The following is a 24,489-nucleotide window of genomic DNA, read 5'->3' as shown; positions in this document are numbered from 1 at the left end:
GCCATCCTGTTAGAATTCCGGCTCTAAAGGTATTCTAGACTGAAAACTACCATCAAGTGTAATACCGTTAGTCTTAACAGTGATTAAATTCTAAGAAAAATGAGAACATAAATTTTTAAAACACAGAAGGACCCTATGTGATTAGACTGGTATTAATTTCAGGCCTTTGGAAAAGAATTTGATAAGCATTTTGGGAAAGGAGGTTCTAAGCTAACTACGATGAGGATCAGTGACTTCAACAGCATCATCTCCACGCTACTTAATCACATGAACCAAGCGTCGAAGCCGCCCGGGAATCTGCGTGAGTGCTCCCCCTGGATGAGCAACTTCAAAGTGGAGTTTTTGAGAAATGAGCTAGAGATTCCTGGTGAGTTCATGTTTGGAGTGAAAGAGTGACACTTTAAGGATAATAGTGCTGTCGTGATAACTTCTGGGTTCTTAAATAGTGCTATTGAGAACTCAGCAGTTCGTTTAGTTTACCGGGTGTGTGGTGTGAAAACAAGCCCACAGTTTCTGCCTGTGTAGTTCAGTGACATGGGTCATGTTCCTGAAGTTGTGCCACCAGGCTCACTGTCCCTTCCGACTGATTCCGTCACTAACATAAGCGAACCGCCCCAACACAGACCTTTTTCTAAAAACGAGCTTTACATTTCGCAATAACGCCCTCTGTTGGAGACAGATTGACGTCATGGTGGCAACAAGGGGCTCCAGCAGAAGGACTGTTGTGGGAGGGTGCAGGGCCTGGCAGTGTTTCGTTCTGTGGTGCATGAGGAGGCCATGGGCACGTAACAACAACATGTATGTAGTGATCTAAATGAATTATCTAGTTAGTTTTCTTATGAAAACAGTGTTAAGATTTCTCAATAATAATGGTAAATAAATAACAATGGTAACTAGAATTTCTAATTTCCTCTGCATACACACATGCTTTGCTCCTGAATGAATCTGTAGAAATATAACACAGGTGTCAATCCAGGTGTGTTCTGGCATGCAAAGGTTCATCCCAGATAAAGTGAGAAGGTAATGCTAACTGATGTTCCGGAGATAAGCGACAGATACGCTCAGGATGGAGATGTCCAGCATATTGCCGGGATGTAAGCATGGCATCAGTTTTTGTGAAGAGTCCATGTTTCTGAAACATTGGTTTGATGGAAAAAGTGTTTCAATATAGTTACTCCTGTCCTCTTCCCTGTGAATGTAATGAAAAAACATAATTGAGGTTATAATGTTCTATGTTGTTATTAATAGTTATGTAATTACATATTGTCAGTTGCAAGACAAAGATGTAAGCCTTCCAATGTGCAATTTCAGTTCACACTTGGGTCCAACAGTGCTGTTGCTCAGTACATTATTTTTCTTATCTGGAATTTCTCTAGTATTAGGAGAGAAAGCTAGCTTCCACTAACCAATGAAACTGATAAATAATTACATGAATATCTGCATAAGTCTATTTTCTTTATATGAAAACTTATATTGAAAAATGTTATTATCTAGGTCCCTTTTTCATTAGATGTGTTTTAACATACAGGAATTCGATAACAGGTTATATCTAAGATTCTTTGGTTTGTTCCAGGGCAGTATGATGGCAAAGGAAAGCCATTACCTGAATACCATGCACGCATCACTGGGTTTGATGAACGGGTAAGTGTGTATGTATTTGAAACCCCAATGATTGTAATTTTTCCATTTAGGATGATCAGTGTATAATGTTTAGTTCTTCAGATATGAAAGTGATGTAGAAAAGACAACTCCTTGTGTTGTTGTCAATTGTACAAAAGTTTTCTCTCATATACGGACAGTATTTCTATTATATACAGAATTTAATATTCCCCATTTTCAACGTCAGTCAATGTAAATATATAATTAGGTCCAAGATAAGATGTGTGTTCACATCCATTACAAAATACATGTAGAATTAAACTAACTATGTAGAAATTAAGCTCTCTGGGAGCAGAGTGGGTTATGCCCTGAGCTGGTAAGCACAAAGGCAGTGGTTCAAACCCATTAGCTGCTCCACGGGAGAAAGATAAGGCTGTAAAGATTTAGTCTCAGAATCCCAAAGGGGCAGTTCTGTTCTGCCCCTGCAGGGTTGCTATGAGTTAGAATGGTCTCCGTGGAAGTGAATTATTTGGTTTTCATGTAGAAAGTTAGTTATATTTGTCATTACTAAGAATACTCAGATTGATAAGCAATTATTTAAAATCATGAACATGAAATCTTGGGAGACATAGCAGTGGGGAATAAACAGGTAAAATTATTTCACTGGCCCCACAGTCTGCCTGCACTCCATTCTCTGGTCTTACCAAATAAAATAACTTCTCTTTTTCTGTCACTTATTCTGTCTGACAGAGCTAATCGCTCTCTGAAAAATACATGCTAATCGGCCTTACTTTCCCTCTCTTGATAATGAGATGTTGGGCTCTTCTCTCTTTTTAAGACTACACATAAACTATTTTCTAATTTTTAAAGGTCAAAGTAATGAGCTCGATCCGAAAACCTAAGCGCATCCTCATCAGAGGGCACGATGAGAAAGAGTACCCTTTCCTTGTGAAAGGGGGCGAAGATCTGCGGCAGGACCAGCGCATTGAGCAGCTCTTTGAAGTCATGAATGTCATTCTGTCCCGGGATGCTGCCTGCAGTCAGAGAAACATGCAGCTAAAGACTTACCAGGTTATACCCATGACCAGCAGGTAGGTGGTGATCCTAAAGTACATTTATACCTATGGGCATCCCAGCACCATGCGAAATCCTTGCTTGATTTTCCAGAGACGGGGTGGGAGGTCGCTCGACAATTAAGTACCTATGTTTAATTTTACAAAGGACGGGAATGAAATAGAATGGCATAATGCAAGCACTATACTTGTGACTTCTCTCTTGATGTGAGGAATTGACAGGAAGAAATCTTTTGCTTTTCTAAGGAACCTTTTTTCTAGAGAAGACAGGACATTTTGGATTTGTATTTATTCATAATCTTTTCCTTCTCCTTTTTAGATTAGGGTTAATTGAATGGATTGAAAATACTTTTACCTTGAAGGATCTTCTCTTGATTACTATGTCACAAGAGGAGAAAACGGCTTACTTGAGGTAATATGAAGTCTACCTGCTACACCTCCACCTGTGTCCAGTCTGCCTCTGCATGTGGCACTCCCCCTCACATTGATAGCAGTCTTTTTTCTTTTTTTTGAAATCACTTTATTAGGGGCTCATACAACTCTTATCACAACCCATACACACTTCAATTGTGTAAAGCGCATTTGTACATTCATTGCCCTCATCATTCTCAAAACATTTTCTCTCCACTTAAACCCCCGGCATTAGGTCCTCATTTTCCCCCTTCCTTCCCGCTCCCCCCTCCCTCATAAGCCCTTGATAGTTTATAAATTGTTATTTTGTCATATCTTGCCCTGTCCGACGTCTCCCTTCACCCACTTTTCTGTTGTCCGTCCCCCAGGGAGGAGGTCACATATAGTTCCTTGTAATCAGTTCCCTCATTCCTACCCACTCTCCCTCTACCCTCCCTGTTTCGCCTCTCACTCCACTCGTCCTGTAGAGCTCATCCGCCCTGGATTTTAAGTTCCTATCTGTACCAGTGGTCTAGCCAGACTTGCGAGGTCGAATTCGAGTCATGGTAGTGGGAGCTGGGAGGAAACATTTAGGAACTAGAGGAAAGTTGTATTTTTCATCGTTGTTACATCGCACCCTGACTGGCTCATCTTCTCCCTGAGACCCCTCTGCAAGGGGATCTCCATTGTCCTACTAATGGGCTTTGGGTCTCCACTCCGTACTTCCCCCATCATTCACTATGGTAAGATTTTTTGTTCTGATGATGCCTTATACCTGATCCATTCGACATCTCGTGGTTGCATAGGCTGGTGTGCTTCTTCTATGTGGGCTTTGTTGCTTCTGAGCTTGATGGCTGCTTGATTACCTTCAAGCTTTTAAGACCCCAGATGCTATACTTTTTGATAGCCGGGCACCATCAGCTTTCTTTGCCACATTTGCTTATGCACCCATTTGTCTTCAGTGATCCGTTCGACACCTCGTGATCACACAGGCTGATATGTTGTTCCATGTGGGCTTTGTTGCTTCTGAGCTAGATGGCGGCTTGTTTACCTTCAAGCTTTTAAGACCCCAGACGCTATATCTTTTGATAGCCGGCACTATCGGCTTTCTTCACCACGTTTGATAGCAGTCATTTAAGGTTCCTTCCAATCTATTCTGCCTTGGTGAGAAACTAAATGTAGTGGAGACTACTATAAAAAGTATTTACAGATAAAGATGTAATAAATAGTAGGTTCTTCTGAAATGATAAGAGTACTAAAATAGTGGGAACAATGGAGTTCACAGATTTGGGTTTAAAGAGAGGGAATTAAAAATCACTTTGAAATAAAACTTGCCTTTCTCTCTACTAGTTACTTATACATGACATGTAGCAAGTTATTACCCTGAATATCAGTTTTTGAATCCAGAAATGGGGATCACAGTACCCCTTAAAGGTGTGGAAAGTATTAAACATCTTTAAAGCACCGGACACAGCACTTGATATCGGATGGCTTGCCCTGAACACTTGTTAGCCATGACGGTATTGTGATGATGATAACTTATTGCCTTTGAAAGGAATATTTTTAATGAAAAACAAAAGCATTGCCACGAAGTCAATTCCGACTTATAGAGACCCTGTAGGACAGAGTGGAACTGTTCCTGTGGGTTTTTAAGACTGTAACTCTGGGAATAGCATGCCTCATGTTTCTCCTGAGGAGCAGCGGGTGCTTTCAAACTGCTGACCTTTCTTTTAGCAGTCCAGCTCATCACCACTATGCCACCAGAGCGCTTAGATTTTTAATGAAAGCATCTACATAATAGCCATTTATTGTGAGTACTATTATATTTAATAAGAGTCAACATAAACCTAATCCCCCAAATGTGAAGATTCATCAATCCCCACTTTTCTACTTCTCGTCATCTCTGACTCCCGCTGCCCAGGCGACATTCTCCTCTCTGCCCCTCACCATCCGGATCGAGGTCAGGACTCAACAAGCAGTAAAATCACACTTAGCCCACCCACCCTTACTTGTACCCTGCTGCTTAAAAATTTGGGAGGCCAGCAGTAAGCTCAGTGGTGCGACCTCCTCTGGTCTTCATGTTCACCTCTGGCTCCTACTACTATTTCGGGTTTGATAATTCATTGGAACTCCTCATAGAGCTCACAGAAAACAATTACAGTTACAGATTTATTTTGGCCAAAAGATACCCATCACCATCTTCATATGGAAGAGACAAGGGGCCAAGGTCTGTGAAGATTACCAGTGCAGAGCATTCATAGTCCAAAGAGGATGCATCATGCTCCCTTCACCAGCCTGGGGCTTCCCCATTCAGAGCCTTTATTGACGCTACCCCATAGTAATGTTTGAGGCCTGTTCGCATCTGCATGAGATGTTAAATCAGCATGGCTCCTGGGTTATTTGATACTGGAGATCTTCCTGGCCTGGCTCACCTGCCCACTACACAAATCTTAGATACGGTCTGAAGGTTTTAGATCCAAACCATACCTCAAGTACTAAAGAAACACCAAGGACTATCTCACAGGAACCAAAGACAAAGGCCAAATTGTTTTTCTTTCTTTCCTTTTTTTCAAATTGTTTTTCTTAACATGATTCATAACTGCAGAACAGGAAGCACAGTGGATTGCACATAGAAGAACTAGAGGCATAGAGGATACATGAGGGGACTTCAGGAAGGAGGTAGAAAAGATGGGACTTGTATTGCTAGCAGGGATTATAAATATGGGCTGCCAAAAAAAGAAAAGAAAAAAATAACTCATTGACATTGATCGGTTCTGACTCATAGTTACCCTACAGGACAGGGTAGAACTGCCCCTGTAGGTTCCTGAGACCATAACCCTCCACAGGTGTAGAAAGTCTCGTCTTTCTCCCTCCGGTGGCTGCTGAGCTTGTGGTTTGCAGCCCAACATGTAACCACTAGTTCCTCAGAGTGGTTAAAACAATGGAAAACATACAGCCATTAAACATAGTTGATGAAGAATTAGCATGTCCATAGAAATATGTTCAAAAATATGATGGATAATGTTAGTTTGAAAGCTATAACAAAAATATGGTTCCAAATTTTTTTTTTTAACATTTTATTAGGGGCTCATACAACTGTTATCCCAATCCATACACACATTGTTCCAAATATTTAAAAAAGAAAACAAAGTAATAGTTTTCAAAACATTTTAAAATAAATTTCCTTATTGCTGACAACACAGCAAAGCAGACACCAGTGAAATAGTTTGTGCATGTACAGTTCACTGACACGAAGTGCGTTCCTTAAGTTATATAATCATTCTCGTTTTCCATTTCTGAAGTGATCCTCCCTCATTAACATGAACCTATTGGCCCCCAAAGTTCCTATCTAATCTTTCAAATTACTGCCGTCAGTTCGAGCCCATATAGATAGATCTGGAAAGAGCACCATGTTCAAGGCAGATATCTTTACTAGTTAAACTAAACTGTTGTTTGGTTGTTAGAAGATTCAGGGGATATTTTTGGTTTAAGGCTTATAGATGGTCTCAAATCAATTGTTTCAAGTTAATAATTGTTTCTACTTTTTTTAAGTAAGAAAAGATTACTAAACTGTCTATTCATATGTAAATAGATAATAAGTCCAGAAATAGCACCAATTACATGTACATGTACATCATGATAAACATGTACTTGTACAACATGATAAACAAAGGAAAAATTGAAGTTCCAAGGCTTTTGTCTTACTTGGGTCCACAATCAGTGCCCATGGAAGCAGCAGTGAAAAGATCAAACAACACATTGCATTGTGTAAATATGCTGCATGTTTAAAGTGTTAAAAAGCAAGATTGTTACTTTGAGGACTTAGGTGCGTCTGACCCCAGCCATGGTATTCTTAATCTCTTCATATGCATATGAAAGTTGGACATTGAATAATGAAGACCAAAGAAGAATCAATGCATTTGAAAATCGATGCTTGGTAAAGACTTGAACGTAAAGGCTCAGATATTTGTATACCAGCAGTCCTTGCAGCCCTGTTCACAATAGCCAAAAGGTGGAAACAACAGTAATACCCATCAACCGATGTGAACGGGTGAGCAAACTGCCAAACCTAATTACAGTAGAATAGTAGTAAGAGAAATAAAGTCTTGGTATATGATTCAATATGGTTATAGCTTGAAGGTATCACAAATAGAACAGATATGACTTCACTTGTGTAAGTAGACAAGAAGAGAAAAATGTACACAAATCAAAGTTTATTAGTGGTGTCCAGAGGCAAAGGGTACTGGGGTAGGGAAAGAAGGAGGTTATTCCTCAGGGAATCCTGAGTTTTGTTTGAGGATCATGAAGAAACTCCTGGATTGAGGGTAGGGTTGCACGGCCAATTTATCTAATCCCTGTCAACAAGCTATAAACGTACAAAAAGTTAAACTGGGCCAAGTTATGTGATAGATATATTTACAACAATGACAGGGGCTAGAAAGAATAACTGCTGGGACTGCTTATGTTTAACCTGGCAGCTCATGGGATTTTGTGCCTTTGTCTGGGAGGTTTAGTGTCATGGTTTAACGGCAAATGATGGTACTTGGCCTAATAACATGCTTAGCATTTTTGTTCTATCTCATTTGTTGTAGTGGCTGGGGTCTTAAGAGCTTACAAGCAGCAATTCAAGTTATCACAAGTCATTTCTGTTTGCCTGAAGCAACAAAAGGAGGAGAGTTAGAAATAGAAGGAAGAAATGGAATGTGTGGCCACACGTGCCTCCATGAACAACTGCCTCCTGGTGGCTAAACATTCGACTGTGATTCTGAATGTCAGCAGTTCAAAACCACCAGCTACTCCATGGTAGAAAGACAGAGCTTTCTACTCCCATAAAAATTTACAGTTTCGGACACTCACAGGGGCAGTTCTTATCTGCCCTATAGGGTAGCTGTGAGTTGGTTCAAGTCGATGGCAGTTAGTTTGGCTTAGTTTCCTATGCTGTAAGACCAGAACTAGATGGTGCCAATATTACTGAATATTTTTTAATCAAGATTTTATAAAAGAATCTTGGTCAAAAGGGGGGAAATGCAGTACAGAATTTCAAAATCTCCTGGGATCTAGTCTTTCTTAAACCAGGGAGACTGCACGTGAACCCCTGAAACTATTGCCCTGAGATAATCTTTAAGCCTGAAACCAAAAGCATTCCCTGATGTGTGTAACACCTAAACGATTCATCTAGTAAATAATGTTCATCTGAAACATTGTACTCTTCTAAGATCTCCCGGTATAAGATCAAATGGACGACGACGTCTCAAAAGATTAGATAGAGCACTTAGGGGCCACTGAGTTTATGCTAATTGGGAACAACCTGTCCGGGAATGAGAACGGTTGCCTAACTCAAAGAATGTAGTCAGCGCCACTGACATGTAGGTGTAGAAACTGGTGTGTTTTTTACATATCTTTTCATCACAACAAAAATAAAATTTTAAAAATGTAAAGGCATGCACAATAGGAAAAAGTCAGTGAAAATGACAGAGTAATAACCTCAGCAAAGCTTTTGTTTCATAAAGCACGCTGACAGAAAGGTCATAATCAACTTCTTTAGAAGTCTGGAAAGCACCCGTGCAGTGTGGTATGAAGAAAAAAACGTGGCTGAATCTCAGTAAGAACTTTTGTTTTGCATTTTAACATGAATTATTCCCTGCTCTCCACCTCCATGGTCTCAAAACCAAACCCATTACCATCAAATCATTTCCAACGCATAGCAACCTTATGAGGGTTTCCAAAGTTTTGCACACCATTACAGGAGCCGACAGCCTCATCTTCCTCCCAAGGAGCAGGGTGATGGATTCGAACTGTCATCCTTGTGGTCAGAAGCTGAACAGGCATTCAGCAACCCACAGCACCACCTCTATGGTAGCCTTTAAAAGTAAGAGCCTGTATTTGTGGTCAAAACCAGGTGACTGATAAGCCAGTGGAGGGAGTAGAATAGGGCTTAAAGAACCAATTGCTAAAGAAAATCAAATACTCAAGTAAACAGTCCAAAGGATTAATGGACCATACAAACTATAGACTCCACTGTCCCAAGACCAGAAAAAGTAGGTGGTGCCCAGCTACCACACTACCAAGTGCTCCGAGATGGATTACAACAGAAGGTCCTGAACAGAGTGAGGGAGATAGGGCATAAAGGAGATACAGAAAAAAATTCATTATCATAAAAAATTTTTTTTTTAAAGGCCAGAATTACTGGTCTGATAGAGACTGGTGGAACCAGAAGACATGCTTCAAACCTGGAGCTGAAGCACTCCAAGAAATAACCTATCAATCAGGCAATAGGTAGGCCTATGAAGTGAACAAGGAGCCCTTGTGGCTTTGTGGTTATGTGTTGGGCTGCTAACTGCAAGGTCAGCAGTTCCAAGCCACCAGCTGCACAATGACAGAACAAAGCTTTCTACTCCCATGAAGAATTACCGTCTTGGAAACACACAAGGGCAGTTCTACCCTGTATGATCAGGTCATTATGGAAGTGGGTCAAATTGGTGATAGTGAGTTTTAAAGTGAGTTCATAAAGTGAACAGTAATAGCAGTGAGGAACATACTTCTCAGAACAATCAACCATAGGAGACCAAAAGGGCAACATTTGTCCCCAAACAAAATTCAGCAAGCAAGGACGACGGAGGCATGGAAAGGGAAACCCAGCAGATGGGTAGAAGAGTCCTGTATCATTGCAGGGATTGCACCTAATGTGACATAACAACATATGTATGAATTGTTGAATGGGAAACTGATTTGCTCTGTAAACGTTCACCCAAACCACAAATGTGATTGTTGTTTTTAGGTACAGTTGAGTCAGTTCCAACTCAAACCAACCCTATATACAACAGTAAGATATTAAAAAAAAAAAAAAAAGCAACACAAAACATTTGCTATAAAGTTAGTTCTAAGATAAGACAACGTGTGTCAGAATAGAACTGTATTTAATATGGTTTTCTTTAAAAAAATATTTTGTTGTTTCCATGAATGTTTTCATAGCAGTTTAGGTTTCCATCCAGTAATTTCTACCCAAATTCAGGACATTGGGTACAGTCACAATACATGAACATTCATATTATTTTCCTTGTGATTGCTTCATTTTATTCATCTAGTTTCTCTTGTACCTTACTTTGTCACCTTTATTTTAAAGTAACTGTTGACCATTCGGTCTCATATTGGTGACTTTTAAAAAGGAGCACAGAACTTCATAATTACATTCATTATGTTGTGAGTCCAAGCTGACGACGAGTTCATCTCGGTGCCAGGTTTAGAGAGTACCTCAGGGCAATAGTCTTAGGGCAAGCTCCAGTCTTGTTGAGTTCAGTCAGTTTCATTTTGTAATTTTGTTGGGTTTTATTTTGTTGTTGTTTATAAAGGGATTTGAGGTTCTGCTCCACATTTCCCTTCAGGATCCATCTCCAGTATTAATCTGTTTCTTTTTTTTTTTTTTCAGTGTATCAGGTAATTTATTTATGTTGGCTAAACTGTATACATGTACATGTGACCACCGCGTGTCTATTAGTTTGTCATGTTGCTATGATAGTAGCAGTGAGACCACTGGTATTTCAAATTCAAGCAGGGTCACTATGGTGGGCAGTTTCAGTGGCGCTTCCAGATTAGGCCCAAAGGGCTGGTGATCTACTTCTAAAACACAACCCAATGAGAACCTTATGAATCACAACAGAAGCTTGCTCAACAGAGTGCTGGAAGACGAGCTTTGTACATTGTAAAGCACTTTAAATGCCACAACAATGGATTCATACTCACCACGATTGGGAAGGCAGCGCATGACTGCGGGACAGCTTTGTTGTACATCACGATGGGTCATATAGCCCACTCCACCGCCATGCACAAGAACAAGGAAAGGGTTAGAGAGAGCCAGGATGGAAAAATGTGTCTCTACTGTTTTGGAAAGATACACGGAAGGTGTTTAAGGAGCTCTGAGAAGGCAAGGTTAAGTGCTTGGCTTCTAACAGAAAGGTCAGCAGTTCAAAACCAGAGAAATATGTGGCAATTTTCTTCTGTGAAAATTTGCAGCCTTGGAAAACCTTTGGGGCAATCTACTCTGTCTCATCTGTTTCTTGTATGCATAGCAACCCTCCATGTAACAGAACAAAGCACCAACTGGGCCCTGACATCCTCACAGTCATTGAATTGGCTATAGATGAGATCATTTTTTGCAGCCACCGTGTCAGTCAATCTCATTGAGGGTATTTCTCTTTTTTGCTGACTCTACCAAATGATGTCCTTCACAAGGGACTGCTTCTTCCTGAGAACACGTCCACAGTGCGGGAGAAGGAAGTCTTGTCATCTTCTCTTCCAAGAAGCGTCTGGCTGTACTTCTTCCCACACAGATCTGTCTTCTTCTGGGAGTCTCCGATACATTCAGTAATTTCACCAGTGCTGTAATCCAGTTCACAGTTGATCATCCGTATTCTGTATTCTGGAATAGTTTTAGTAGAATTGGTATCAACACTTCTCTGAATATTTCTAAAAATCTTAGAGTTAATCATCTGGCTTTCTATTTGTTGGTTTTGTTTGGTTTCTACTTTTTTTGTTGTTTCATTTATTTTTGTCAAATTATTTTTGTAGTGTTTTCCTAAATTCTTTGAAGGTTTTTAAAATGTTTCTTTGATTTTGTCTATTGCTTTCTTGACTCTTCTCTCAATCTATTGAAAGTTCCTAGGTGCCATTCTTCTGAATTCCTTATCCAGTAGTGCCAATGTCTTTCTTCCTCAGGAAGGTCTTTTGGCTCTGTAGAGTTGTCACTTGTTTGCTCCACTCTGTCTTGTTTTCTTCATGTGACATGAAATTGTCTGTTGTTTCCAGTATATTATGGTGTTGTGTGTTGTATTGTGTGTCTATGAGTCAGAATTGATCTGCTGGCGTTGACGTTTTTTGGTATTTGTGCTTATTTGGTGGTTAAGTGACACTGGAGTGGATGGTGGCCCTTGCTGTGACTGTCGGAGCTGTTGGAGATGCAGGGTTGTCTGGATCATGTGGAGACAGCTGTCTCCAGTCAAGTGGGGCATGAAAGGAACATGAACCAAGAAGCAAGGGCCCCAAGCTAGACCAAGCAACTGTCTTTTCTTTGTCAGCCATGGGGGTGTTCCAAGACAGTTGTAGTTTATCAAGGTCACAGTGTGTGGCAGCTCCTTCATGATCTGTCCTCTGTCACAATCTGTAGGGGGAGTACAGCTGGTGGCTGGGTGTGTGAGGGTGGTGGCTGGTCATGGCTACTCCTCTGGTCACCAAGGGATTGTGGGGAGCAAGGGCATATCCCACCCCTCTTCTGTCAGCCATCACTGTGCATCTGTATGGCTATGGGTGGACTCATTGCCATCAAGTTGATGCCAACTCATATCCTATGGGACAGGGTAGAACTGCCACTGTCAGTTTCCAAGACTGGAACTCTTTACAGGAGTCGAAATCCCTATCTTTCTCCCATGGAGTAGGTGGGTGGTTTCTCAGTACTTTCAGGTGTATCAATACATGAGGCTAATGAATGGGGACTGGCCAACCCAAGAGGGACCACGTGGGGACCTGGCAATGACTAAGCTTCATGAGGCTTGCTGTAATTAATCATTTCCAAGTGGTGAGGCTGTTAAGAGCCCTGAGCCCTACGGATCAGTTGAGCTTCCTGTTGGTGACCATGTACAGGAGAAAGCAATGTGTTCCTTTTGGGGACATGGAAACTTGGCTCATCTTAAACCTCCCCTGTGTCTCTGTGTTTTGTTTTGTCTCGTTGTAGCCAGAAGTATAGTGTACATTCCATGAGTGCTATCAGCTCTTCCATCCACTATATGACTACACAGGGAGAGGGAAATCCATCCAGGGCCAATTCGACCTATTTGGCAATCTGAAAGAAGCATTCTTAACGTGTGCTCTCTTACCTACCTGGTTCTGGGTGGTCCGGGTTGAAAGATGGTGCCCATGTTCCTTGTGAGGTCTGACCTGGCTGTGCCCGACTAGAATTGGAGAGCAATACTGCCATATGAGCCGCTGGCAAAGGATAGAGAGGGTGAACGCTGTCTCCATTTCCTTAGTTTGGGAATTAGATTCAGGCTGATTCCTTTCAGGAAGTTAGCAAGGAAGGTGGAGTTTGTCCACAGTGCACTTTTCTTATGACAGCTTTTAAGAAATAATTGAGAATGAATAATGGTGTTTCGACATTCTGTACCCATAGTAACATGTTAATATTAAATATTATGTAGCAATACACTCAAAGCCTATTTTTCCCTGTTCTCTGCTATTTTTAAGTGAAGTCATATACATGAAGTCCTTGGTTACTTTGACCCCTGAAATTATATTTTCCTAATTCTGATTCCCCTTTTCCTATGTAGAGGTCCCGAAGCACCAGTGGCGGAATATAAAGGCTGGCTGACAAAGGTATCTAGAAAACAAGGGGCTGGAGCTTATGTGCATATGTTTAGGTAAGTTTAATTTTGGCGTTCCCTTCTAACTAGCTTATTTACAAAGTGACAGACTGTCCTTAGAAAGCTTTGCCTTAGAAACAGGGTCAACATTTAGTTGTTTGATATCTACCTAGAATTGGCAAATGCATGGAGACAAAAGGTCTTTTAGTAGTTAACAAGGGCTAACAGGAAGGGAAACGAACGATTGCTTCAGGAATTCGGAGCTGCTGTTGGGGATGATGAAGAACGTTTAGGGATCTCGTGGTGATGACGGCCCAACGTGGTGAATGTAACTAGTGTCATTGAAGTATACGCTGAAAAAGTCTTAAAACGGGAAACATTTTGTTACATCTATTTCACCACAAGACAACATTTTCTAGATCCAGTTGGTAGTTTCCATATAAGCAAATAATTTTTAAAACGAAGTCTCCTGAGAAGTTTGTGGTCGTGAAACATTTCTTATTCTTCCATCATAGGGGAGCTAGTCGTACTGAAACCATCACGGCTTTCAGAAAAAGAGAAAGTAGAGTGCCAAGCAGTCTCTTAAAGTAAGTAGACTTCCAACCTGACCCCACGCAGAAGTGTGCAGCGAATGGCACACCGTGACGTCTCCTTCTTCCAGGCAGGCTTTTCTGAAGATGAGCACGGGCCCCGAGGCCTTCCTAGCGCTCCGCTCCCACTTTGCCAGCTCTCACGCCCTGCTGTGCATTAGCCACTGGATCCTTGGGATCGGAGACCGACATCTGAACAACTTCATGGTGAATATGGAAACTGGCGGCATGGTGGGAATTGACTTTGGACATGCATTTGGATCCGCTACTCAGGTGTGCTTACTTCACTCACATTATCTGGTCTAGTTTGCAACTGTCTCTAGCTGACTCTGTAATGCCATTAAGAAAAGCACAGTTGTTGTTTTTAATAATTTTATTGGGGGCTCGTACAGCCCCCATCACAATCCATGCATACACCCACTGTTGGGCACACCCGTACACATGTTGCCATCATCATTTTCAAAACATTTTCTTTCTGCTTGAGCCCTTGGTATCAGCTCCCTGCTTTCCTTTCCCTCCCTCCCTCCCTCACGAACCCTTGACAATTTATAAATTATTATTTTTTCACATCTTACACTAGCCAATGTCTCCCTTTACCTACTTTTCTGTTGTCAGTCCCCCTGGGATGGGGTTATATGTAGATCATTGTGATCGGTTCCCCCTTTCTTTCCCCCACCTTCCCCTTACCTTCCTGGTATCGCTACTCTCATTATTGGTCCTGAGGGGTTTATCCGTCCCAGACTCCCTGCTCTTCCAGCCCTCACCTGTACCCGTGTACCTGCTCTGGTCCAGCTGGACCTGCAAGGCAGAACTTGGGTCATGATAGAGGGGGCGGGGGAAGCATTAAAGAACTAGAAGAAAGTTGTATGTTTCATCAGTGCTATACTGCACCCTGACTGGCTCATCTCTTCCTTGTGACCCTTCTGTAAGGGGATGTCCAGTTGTCCACAAATGGGCCTTAGGTCTCCACTCTGCGCTCTCCCTCGTTCACACTGACGTGATTTTCTGTTCTGGGTCTTTGATGCCTGAAACCTGATCCCATTGACACCTCATGATCACACAGGCTTGTGGAAAAGCAGAGTTTTTAAAGAAGAAGTGGTACAGTATTTAGGTCCATTTTGTCATGGTCATTAAATCTAACAATCTCGAAAAAAAAAAAATCTAACAGTCTCACAGAAAGGGCTAGTGTCAGTTTTATTTAGCTCTGTTCAAACAAATTATGAAAACTATAATGGTAAGTTATGTAATTAGTCGAATAAAATATTATACTTATATAAAAATACTTATTAATTATTATAAGGCGATTTTGTGAAGCCCCATGATCAGAATATCTTGCACACAGTTTGATCTGAGTCTTTTCTCTGACATTAAATTCTGAACGCTTTAAATTGTACTTTTTGATCTCTGAGGGCTATGTGGTACCAGGCATGTACGATTTTGCACTGAGAGGATATTGTTAGCTATGTTGGTTACTCTTTAGCAAGGTGAATTCATATCTATATAGCCTGTTTACTGAAAGCGGGAGTTTGTAATGTCTAAATGTGAGTAATAATTAGGAAAAAATGTTTCATTTGTGCTGCTAATTTATGATTGCTAGTTCATTTATTCTACTTCTTGCATGTGCTTTTTGTTCTTATTTAGTTTCTTCCAGTTCCTGAATTGATGCCTTTTCGCCTAACTCGCCAGTTTATCAATCTGATGTTACCAATGAAAGAAATAGGTCTGATGTACAGTATAATGGTACATGCACTAAGAGCCTTTCGCTCTCACCCAGACCTACTTACCAACACCATGGATGTGTTTGTAAAGGAACCTTCCTTCGATTGGAAAGTACGCTTTGTTTAAGACACATTTTTCATTTTATTGTAATGTTCCAGTAATCAATCCTGTTTCTCCTATTGATTTAGAAAGACTTATATTATGTTGACCAGCATCTCTCCCAGTGAACATTTATGGTCATTTGGCCCTGGTGGCATGGTGGGTTGTAAGTTGGGCTGTTAACCACATGGTTAGTGATTCAAAACCACCAACTGTTCTAAGGGAGGAAAACGAGGCTTTTTGTTCCCAAGATTAACCACTTCTGAAACCCACGGGGGCACTTTGACTCTGTCCTGCAGGATTGCTATGAGCAGGAATTAATTTGATGGCAGTGAATTTGGTTTTGACTTTGGCATGAAAACCAAATAAGTAATGACACCTTTATTTGGTAGAGACGGGTTTTTACCAAACATGGTTTTTAAATGGGTTTCGGTTGAGTTTATTTCTAACTGAGAGAAAGAGCCCGGTGACCCAGTGGTTAAGCATTGGGCTGCTAAGTACCAGGTCAGCAGTGCCAACCGGCCAGCCATGCCGCAGGGGAAAGACCTGGTTTTTCTGCTCCTATAAAAATTGTAGCCCTGGCGCCTCTACGAGGCAGTTCCAGTGTGCCCTGTAGAGTCACTGAGATTGATTGTGGGATCGATTCACCACCCACATTTCTCCATGAGACACCTTTAATTTAGAAATAGTCCCACAAGAGCTTTTCTATGATCATAAAGACATATTGTTTTCTGAAAATTTTGAATATTGTCCGTAATTACCTGCCCCTAAATAATTAAGTCTAGTGGAGCTCACTCTTTATAGCTCCCTGTGATCATTTAAACCTTGTTACAGGCACTCTAGCGCATTGTCATTCTTTGTACACAGCCTCACAATACCATTAGGCTTTGTATGAAGACCTGTTGAGCTATTCCCACTTCCTGGCATTTGTGTAACATGTTGATGTTTCTTCACTTTATTTCTTAAGGATTTAATCTACTTGAATGTGATTATCATCTATAATTTTATAATGAACAGAAAATAATTCGCTTTTCCTTTAGAATTTTGAACAAAAAATGCTGAAGAAAGGAGGATCATGGATTCAAGAAATAAACGTAACTGAAAACAATTGGTACCCCCTGCAGAAAGTAAACTACGCCAAGAGAAAGTTAGCAGGTGCCAACCCCGCAGTCATTACTTGGTAAGATGGTTATTTCTGGAAAACACCAAACAAAATACCATATGCCATCATTTATAGAACAATTGCTATGTGCTGTGTCACGTAGGTCAAGTAGTGTCACTGAACCCATGATGCTGTTCTTATGATCCTCCTTTTTCAAAGAAGAAAACAGTAGTTTCAAGAGGTTGACTTCTCCAAGACTTAAGAGTGAGGGCTTCAAGCAAAGGCCAGTTCCTAAGAGCCTGCATATACAGCTCCGTACTCGGTAGTCTTCAGAGTACAAATTAGTAAGAGGCATAGCGGGGAGATAGACAGTGCTTTCTACTCCTGTGAGAGTTACCGTCTCAGAAACCCACAGGGCAGTTCTCCCGGCCCTGCAGGGTCACTGTGAGTGGGACTTGACTCAATGGCAGTGAGTTTGTTTTTTTCCTTTTATTTTGGTTTAGTTTAGCCTCAGAGGAGAAATGAGCATTCTGAGACTGCTGAGACTTATTTTACGTCATACACACTGAGGAGATCTAAGCTTTAAATTCGCTTTTGTCCTTTTAAGGAAATCTGCTAACCATGCTACCAAGGTGTACTGAAATATAGTGTGAGCTTGTTAGATATGTATCTAAATTGTATTGACATTTTGGTTAGCTCTTACATTTTTCTTGTTGTGATTGAAAGCAAATAGAGATGATTCATGGGGATGAGAAAGAGGTGAACTGTACAAACAAGTCATATCAAATGGCAGTCTTACAGAATGCAGTCGCACAGTCGTTAAGCCCTGGGCTACTAATCAAAGGATCATGGGTTCAAGCCTACCAGTCACTCATGGAAGAACGATATAACAATCTACTTTGTTTTTTAAAAATCATTTCACTGGGGGCTCTTACAGCTCTTATAAGAATCCATACATTCATTGTGTCAAGCACATGGCAGTCTACTTTCATAAAGATGTCAGCCTTGGAGACCGTGTGGAGTAGTTCTACCCTGGCTTATAGTGTTGCAGTGAGTCAGCATCGGTTCAACAGCAGTGAGTTAAACGGAAATCTTTGCACAATTAGTTTTCGACAAGGATGCCAATACCATCTGATGAAGCAAGAATAATCTTTTCAATGAAAGGTGCTAAAATAGCTGTATACCCCCACCCCACCTACTCCCCTGGGAATGAATGAAGTTGGATGCCTACCTCATCCCCTTTTGAAAAATTGACTCAAATTAGCACCCTAAATGTAAGAACTAGTCTATATGACTGAGAAGAAAACAAAGAGGCAATCCCTCATGCCCTTAGCTTTACCTGCCGAGTGTTAGCTGTGACATCGAGAAAGCAACGCAAGAGGAAGATAAATAAATTGCACTTCATCAGGATTTAAAAATTACTTCTTGAAAGATAGAGGTAATTCCAACCCTCTCCTACAAAGATAATAAGGAAGCAGTACTCAACCTGGAGGGACTCGGGACTCGGGAGCAGAAGAGAGCGGCGTGGAACTGCAGACGGGCAAGAATAAACAGGCAGTAGGAAAAGTGCTTTTCCTTCCACCCATTTGGGTTGCTGGCTACTGTGAACTGCAGATGAAATCCAGCCTAAAACACCCCCAAAACAACAGCCCCTCTGGCTGTACAGAGAGACCGCACCCCAAGTTTCTCTCTTAACATCAGTAAGGTCGGTCTCCCTGAGGGCTTGCCACCTCCTCTCCTACCTGGCATTCTCAACTGTAATTCTGCTGTCAACTGCTATAGGTGACCTCCCTGCACCGGGGTCTGCCCCTGCAGCGAACACTCTGTCGGTCTCTGTGTACTCCATAGCTCTGGCCCCAGCCACCAACAGGATAGACGTTCTGAGGTGAGTACTGCTGATTGAAGCTCCTGTGTGCAAAGAAGTCGGTATCTGGACTGCCAACTCCATGACAACTAGTGCTGTCAGAGCTTAACAGTCCCAAAGAACACCTGGTCACAGGCTGCCACACTGAGCTGACTGCAGTGGAGTCAGCTCCCAAAGCTCAGGCCTCTGAAGCAATTGCATAGACTTCCCTAATGCTAACTTTGGGTCATTTTCCCCCTTCTGGTTAGAACGGAGTATGTGTGCTAGGAAGTGGGTAATTGCATAGACAGTACTCAGCAAGTATACTTCTGTTAGAGCTCTACTAGCAACAAGGCAGACTGCTGTGGGTATCTAAATGGCGCATGGCATACCCTCCCGCATCTGCCAACTATCAGACTACGCTGATACAAGCTGCGATATGGTAAATTAGTATGGCCCTTCTAGATACCATCTTTGTGACTCCACCAAATGACTTGGTAGGACTATACAGATGTAAGATGTGTGTGGCCCACCAAGGGGATTGGATAGGTTGCTAATTCTGTAAATAAGATGCATGACACCCTTGAGGGGGTGGGAGCCATGTAAATAAGAAGGTGTATGGACCCTCCACCTGGGGATTGGTCAGTTGCCATCCTGCCAAGTTCAAAATGAACAATCCCAGAGGCAGAAAGGATCTCACCACTATCAAGGAAGAAGAGCCAGTGAAGCATGTCCTTTGGACCCACGACCCCTGTACTAAACCTCAACCCAGCGGACAGAGCGGTGATGGCTGAGGTGGGGGGGGGGCCCGCGGGCGCACGATGCGAGGCAGCGAAGCAGTGGCAGCAGGGCTAGGAGACCAGCCAGAACAGAGCAGTGGCACAGTGGTATTCGGAGCGAGGATATTGAGTGCCTTTGGACAGGAGGCTTCCTCGTGCTGTGGGGTGCCTTGAGTACTTGCTAGCAGAGTTAAAAGTGCTTTGTCACACTTTCCCAAGCAAGGGCAGGACCGGAGCAGCTGCCTAGGGACAGAGGTATGCCTGTGGCCATGGCTGAGAAGTGACCGTCTTCATCCAGATAATTGTATCCTGAGCACTTCTGTTCCAAGGATGGGGCTGTCTGACCTCCACCGCATACGAATCAGCCTTGGGCAGCTAATGCTAATGAGACTAGTAATGTGACAGTGTAGTAGACCCCACCCACCATACCACTGCTACCAAACCCTTACAGAAGGCTCCCTGGGGAGCCGAAATGTGGGCTACTTAAGTGATACCTGCTCCCCACACAAACAACAGGGCTACCGGGTCTCAGAAACCAGCAACAGACCTCTTGAAGATCATTGTGGGGCGTGTCAGCCCCTCCTCTTCGTGATATAGAAAAAGTCTACCTTAGTTCCCCCGAATCCCATGCCAGAAAAAAGACCCCACCACTGCAGAGAGAGAAGCTTCAGGCAAAACCGAAGGGTACCACTTAGCCCAAAGAGAGCCTACTGACAGAAAATGTGGCAGAAATAAAGGCGAGTAATAACCAGAGAGAGGAGACTGCACCCCCTGGTGGACAAATTAATAAGTACACAATATCTTGCTTGAATGGCAGTAGGAGTGTTAGAGATGTTGAAAGTTGAAAACCAAGATTAGGACTTTTAAATCTTAATTAAACGAGGAGAGGAGAAGGAATCTATCACAGACAGAGATAATAATCTGTAAGCAGAGACTTAAGATTCTGCCCACCCAACAATTATTTTGCAGAAATTATTACTAGCAGAAACACCAAATCGTGGGGAGAAATAAGAAATTTAACAAACTTGAAAATTCTGATGCCCCAGCAGAAAACAAAGTAAAGAGCAATAATGATCAGTTCGTGAGTTAACAGATAAAGGGGCTGAAATTGCCTCCATGGGAGACTAAATAAAACAGTAGAAGGATATAATATAACAACATAACTAAAAAGTGAAACAAAACATAGGCCAAGATCCACAATGAATCAGGGACATGGTGTGAATACAAAACAAGAACTTTTAGAAAGATAGGGAAAAAAATCAAACAATAACCAAAAGAAACACAACAGAAGGATTTACAAGAGAGTTAACCACACAGAAGAAAGAACCAGAAAACTAGGAGATCTGACAGTGATATTACCTAGGCTAATGAGCAACAGCCATGCAGGTTCAAGAAGGCTGAACACAGTGTAATAAAATTACGGAACTGTAGCAGAAAGAGATGAGACAGAATGGGACAGAGAGAATATTTGAAGAAATAATGTGAGATTTTTTTTCTCATCCTGTGGACATGAATCTATGTCTTGAGGCTCAAACCACCCCAGTTAGGATCAACCCAGAGAGATCTACACTGTGACTTACCAAAATCAGAGTCCCAGAAAGTAAGGCTAAGGAGAGTATCCCGAAAGCAATGAGAGCGAAGCAAGCGGCCACATACAACGGGTCCACAGTAAGTGTCCGTTTCTCCTTAGCTATGTGAGGGTGAGTGTTTCATGGCGGTTTGGCTGGGCTAGAAGTCTCAGAGGTGTGGCAAGCACTATGTGTCACCTCCCACTTTGTGATCTCATAGTCTGGCAAAGCACTGTCTTTTGGCCCTGCATGTGGCTCGTCCCTGTCAGCTCTGCGGTTGTGAGAAGCCTTCAGCCAGCTGCCTAAGCTGCTGATTGCGGATTTGCCAGCCCCCGTAACCCCATGATCCTGGCATGTGGCACGCATATTTTTCATTCATCAGTCCCTACAATCACGTCAGTCTGAAGAAGCCGTCAGTCTTCCACCTAACCAGTGGGTTTTGGACTTTCCCCCGAAGAATTCTATGCTCCCTCGTTGGCACCAGGTCAAAACAGCAGTTTCGGTTTCCTCAGGGAAATCAAATTGTGCTCCTCTTAAATACCTTTGAGTTTGGATAACAGTAAGTCTAAAGGGGCAAGCTCATGGCTGTAGGATGGGGGGAGTAGATTTCCCCATGAAATTCCTTGCTATCCCCAAAAATGACAAGTGCATTGTTGGGATGGGGGAAAGGTCCTCAATACAGCTTTCATTGCTTTTTTTTCATACCAAACCAGTTTTTAATTTTCTTATAACTTTCTAATAAGCCCAGTGATTGTCCTATGTCCTTCCAGAAAAATCTATCAAGATTACATTTCTTTGTACTGCCATATCTGTATGGAGTCACCGAACTGATAAACTCCTCAGGACCAATAATGAGTATTGATACCAGGAGGGGAAGGGGAAGGTGGGGGGAGAAAGAGGGAATCAGTCACAATGATCGACACATAATCCCCTCCTAGCGGGACGGACAACAGAAAAGTGGGTGAAGGGAGACATCGGCCAGTGTAAGGCATGGAAAAAAAATAATTTATAAAGCTTCAAGGGATCATGAGGGAAGGGGGTGGGGGAAGGGGGAAAATGAGCTGATACAAAGGGCTGAAGTAGAAAGAAAATGTTTTGAAAATGATGTTGGCAACATATGTACAAATGTGCTTGACACAATGGATGGATGTATGGAATGTGATAAGAGCTGTGAGAGCCCCCAATAAAATGAAAACAAACAGACTAAGACAAGTATACTACTGAGAGGACTCAACCTGCAGCCATCTACTGATCACAGACTTCTTTCAACAAGTTCCGTGTGAAATAGACCCAGACCTACACGAACTGGAGCACTGGTTTCAATGCTTTTTTACTTACCCTTGGACATGGAATGACAATCGGTCGCCTAGTTAAAGAAAATTTATAAGGGAAGAACAAAATACCACTTGTATTTCCTGATTTTAAAACACACAGAAATGTAATCAAAACATCTTAGTACTGGTATAGGCACAGAGAGCAGGAAAATAACATTGAGTCCAGAAAGAATACGGGGAAAGTTGGATTTATGAAAAATGAAACAGGATTGACGTTTCATACCATAATAAAAAATAAATTCAAAATGGATCAAAGACTGTAAAGTGAAAACTAAAACCATAAAATTCTTAGAATAAAATACAGGAGCAACATGATGAGTGTCACTGTTGTAGCTCCTGGTTTGCTGTGTAGTACCTAGCTCATCAGTGGACATCTAAGATACAAGTAATGGTCTCTGTTCTTCTGGACCAGCAGAGCGAGAAAGAGCCAGGAGTGAAGCAAACACATTTAAAGTCCCATTGTCCTCAAGTCCATTCAGACCCCTAGTGAGCCTGGAGAGCAGAGTAAATCTGCCCGTGAGCTTCCCATGGCGCTGACCTGTACAGCAGCGGAATAAACGGAGAATGGAAATGTGTGGCTGAGCACCTCCATGAATGACTCCCTCCTTTTCCAGTAAGCAAGAAGAACTGGATGGTTCCATTACTGAGTGTTTTGATCAAAGATGCTGTAGAAGAATCCTAATCAGAAGTGAGGAAACGTAGAAGAGAATTTCTAACTCTCATGGGATACAGACTTTTGGGAGCCATGTAGGCTGTAGGAACCACTAACATTCTTGCTCCATGAGAATCTTTTAGCCTTAATCCAAAAATATTCCCTGAAATCTTGAAATAGTTTAGCTTAAGTAGTAAAGACTTTCTACCTTGGGGATTTTGATCTTTTGTGGTCCCTCGGTGTGGGAGTAAATGGAGAGTACTCTCAGAAGTTCAGGCAGGAGACTTGAGGACCCCGAGTCGATGTTAATGGGGTGGAACAACAGAGGAGGGGAGCGAGCATGGTGACGCAGCTTGAAGGAGGTAATCGGTGGCCCTGAAATGTACATGTAGAAATTGTTGAATTGATATATTCTGCTGTGTCTATATTCTCAACAATAAAAGTATAAGAAAGTATTAAAAACAAAGCACTAAGAAATAGGAGGAGGAAATTTGGTTCGTGTGCACTTGGGAAGGGCTGGGAATAAAACTAAACCGGCTGAATTGTTTTCCTTGAAGCCTAAGCAGAGCGTGAGCTTGATAGATAATGATTTTAAGAAGTGGTTTAAGAATTGACTTTAAGAATTTTAAGAGACTGATCTAAACAATGAATTACAGTATGAGTCACCTCATTCTAGGTGCTTTTTATTAATGAACTTGTCAAAAGTTTGAGACCCAAGATTAAGGGTCTTTGCATGGAAAATGTCTTCATAGGAATCCCTTAGAGCTGGAATACAGTTTTAAAAAATTATAAACATCTGTGCTTTGAAGGACACTATTGAGACAACCCACAGAATAGGAAAAATAGCAAATTATATCTAATAAGAGGCGTGGTTCTGTAAAGGACTTGTATTTTCAACTCAGCTATTAAAAGGCAACTCAATTTAAAAATGGACAAAGGATTTCAATAAATCTTTATCTACAGGAACTGCATAGATGGCCAATAAGCACTTGAAAAGGTGTTCAACACCATTCGTCATTGGGAACATGCACATCGAAGCCACAGTGAGATAGCACTTCACACCGCTGTGGTGACTGTCATAGAAAAGATAGCCAGTAACCCATGTTACTCGGGATAGAGAGAAATTAGAATCTTCTTGCATTACCGGTGGAAACTTACATTGGTGCACTCATTGTGGAAAACAGTTGGATAGTTCTCAGAAAATTCTAATTTGACCCACAAATTCCACTCCTAGGAGACTTTAAATAAGAAGGAAAAGCCTTATGTCTACAAAACAGAAAAAAACAAAAACCCAAAACGGTAGCGCAAATGTTTATGTTCTGTTATTTATTATTCATGCTTCTTCATGTGAGTTAGTTAATTGTGCCAGCCTGACCGATAATCACATGTGGT

General features: G+C 41.8%; 1 protein-coding gene across 1 annotated transcript in view; it reads left to right on the top strand.

Moving 5' to 3' along the window:
• The window catches only part of PRKDC (protein kinase, DNA-activated, catalytic subunit), a 217,273-nt gene that overhangs the window by 189,967 nt on the left and 2,817 nt on the right, over positions 1-24,489 (top strand). The window contains exons 74-82 of the mRNA XM_045291676.1: positions 163-367; positions 1,574-1,641; positions 2,470-2,690; positions 2,992-3,084; positions 13,379-13,468; positions 13,927-13,998; positions 14,073-14,274; positions 15,643-15,831; positions 16,860-16,999. Of these exons, the coding sequence (XP_045147611.1) occupies positions 163-367; positions 1,574-1,641; positions 2,470-2,690; positions 2,992-3,084; positions 13,379-13,468; positions 13,927-13,998; positions 14,073-14,274; positions 15,643-15,831; positions 16,860-16,999 (1,280 nt within the window). The remainder of the gene's footprint in view (positions 1-162; positions 368-1,573; positions 1,642-2,469; positions 2,691-2,991; positions 3,085-13,378; positions 13,469-13,926; positions 13,999-14,072; positions 14,275-15,642; positions 15,832-16,859; positions 17,000-24,489) is intronic.

This window comes from Echinops telfairi, unplaced genomic scaffold (genome assembly GCF_000313985.2).
Source record: "Echinops telfairi isolate 266 unplaced genomic scaffold, ASM31398v2 ScPeMD7_1;HRSCAF=3_0, whole genome shotgun sequence".
Lineage (NCBI taxonomy): Eukaryota > Metazoa > Chordata > Mammalia > Afrosoricida > Tenrecidae > Echinops > Echinops telfairi.
This window is presented reverse-complemented; position numbering and strand designations above follow the sequence as displayed.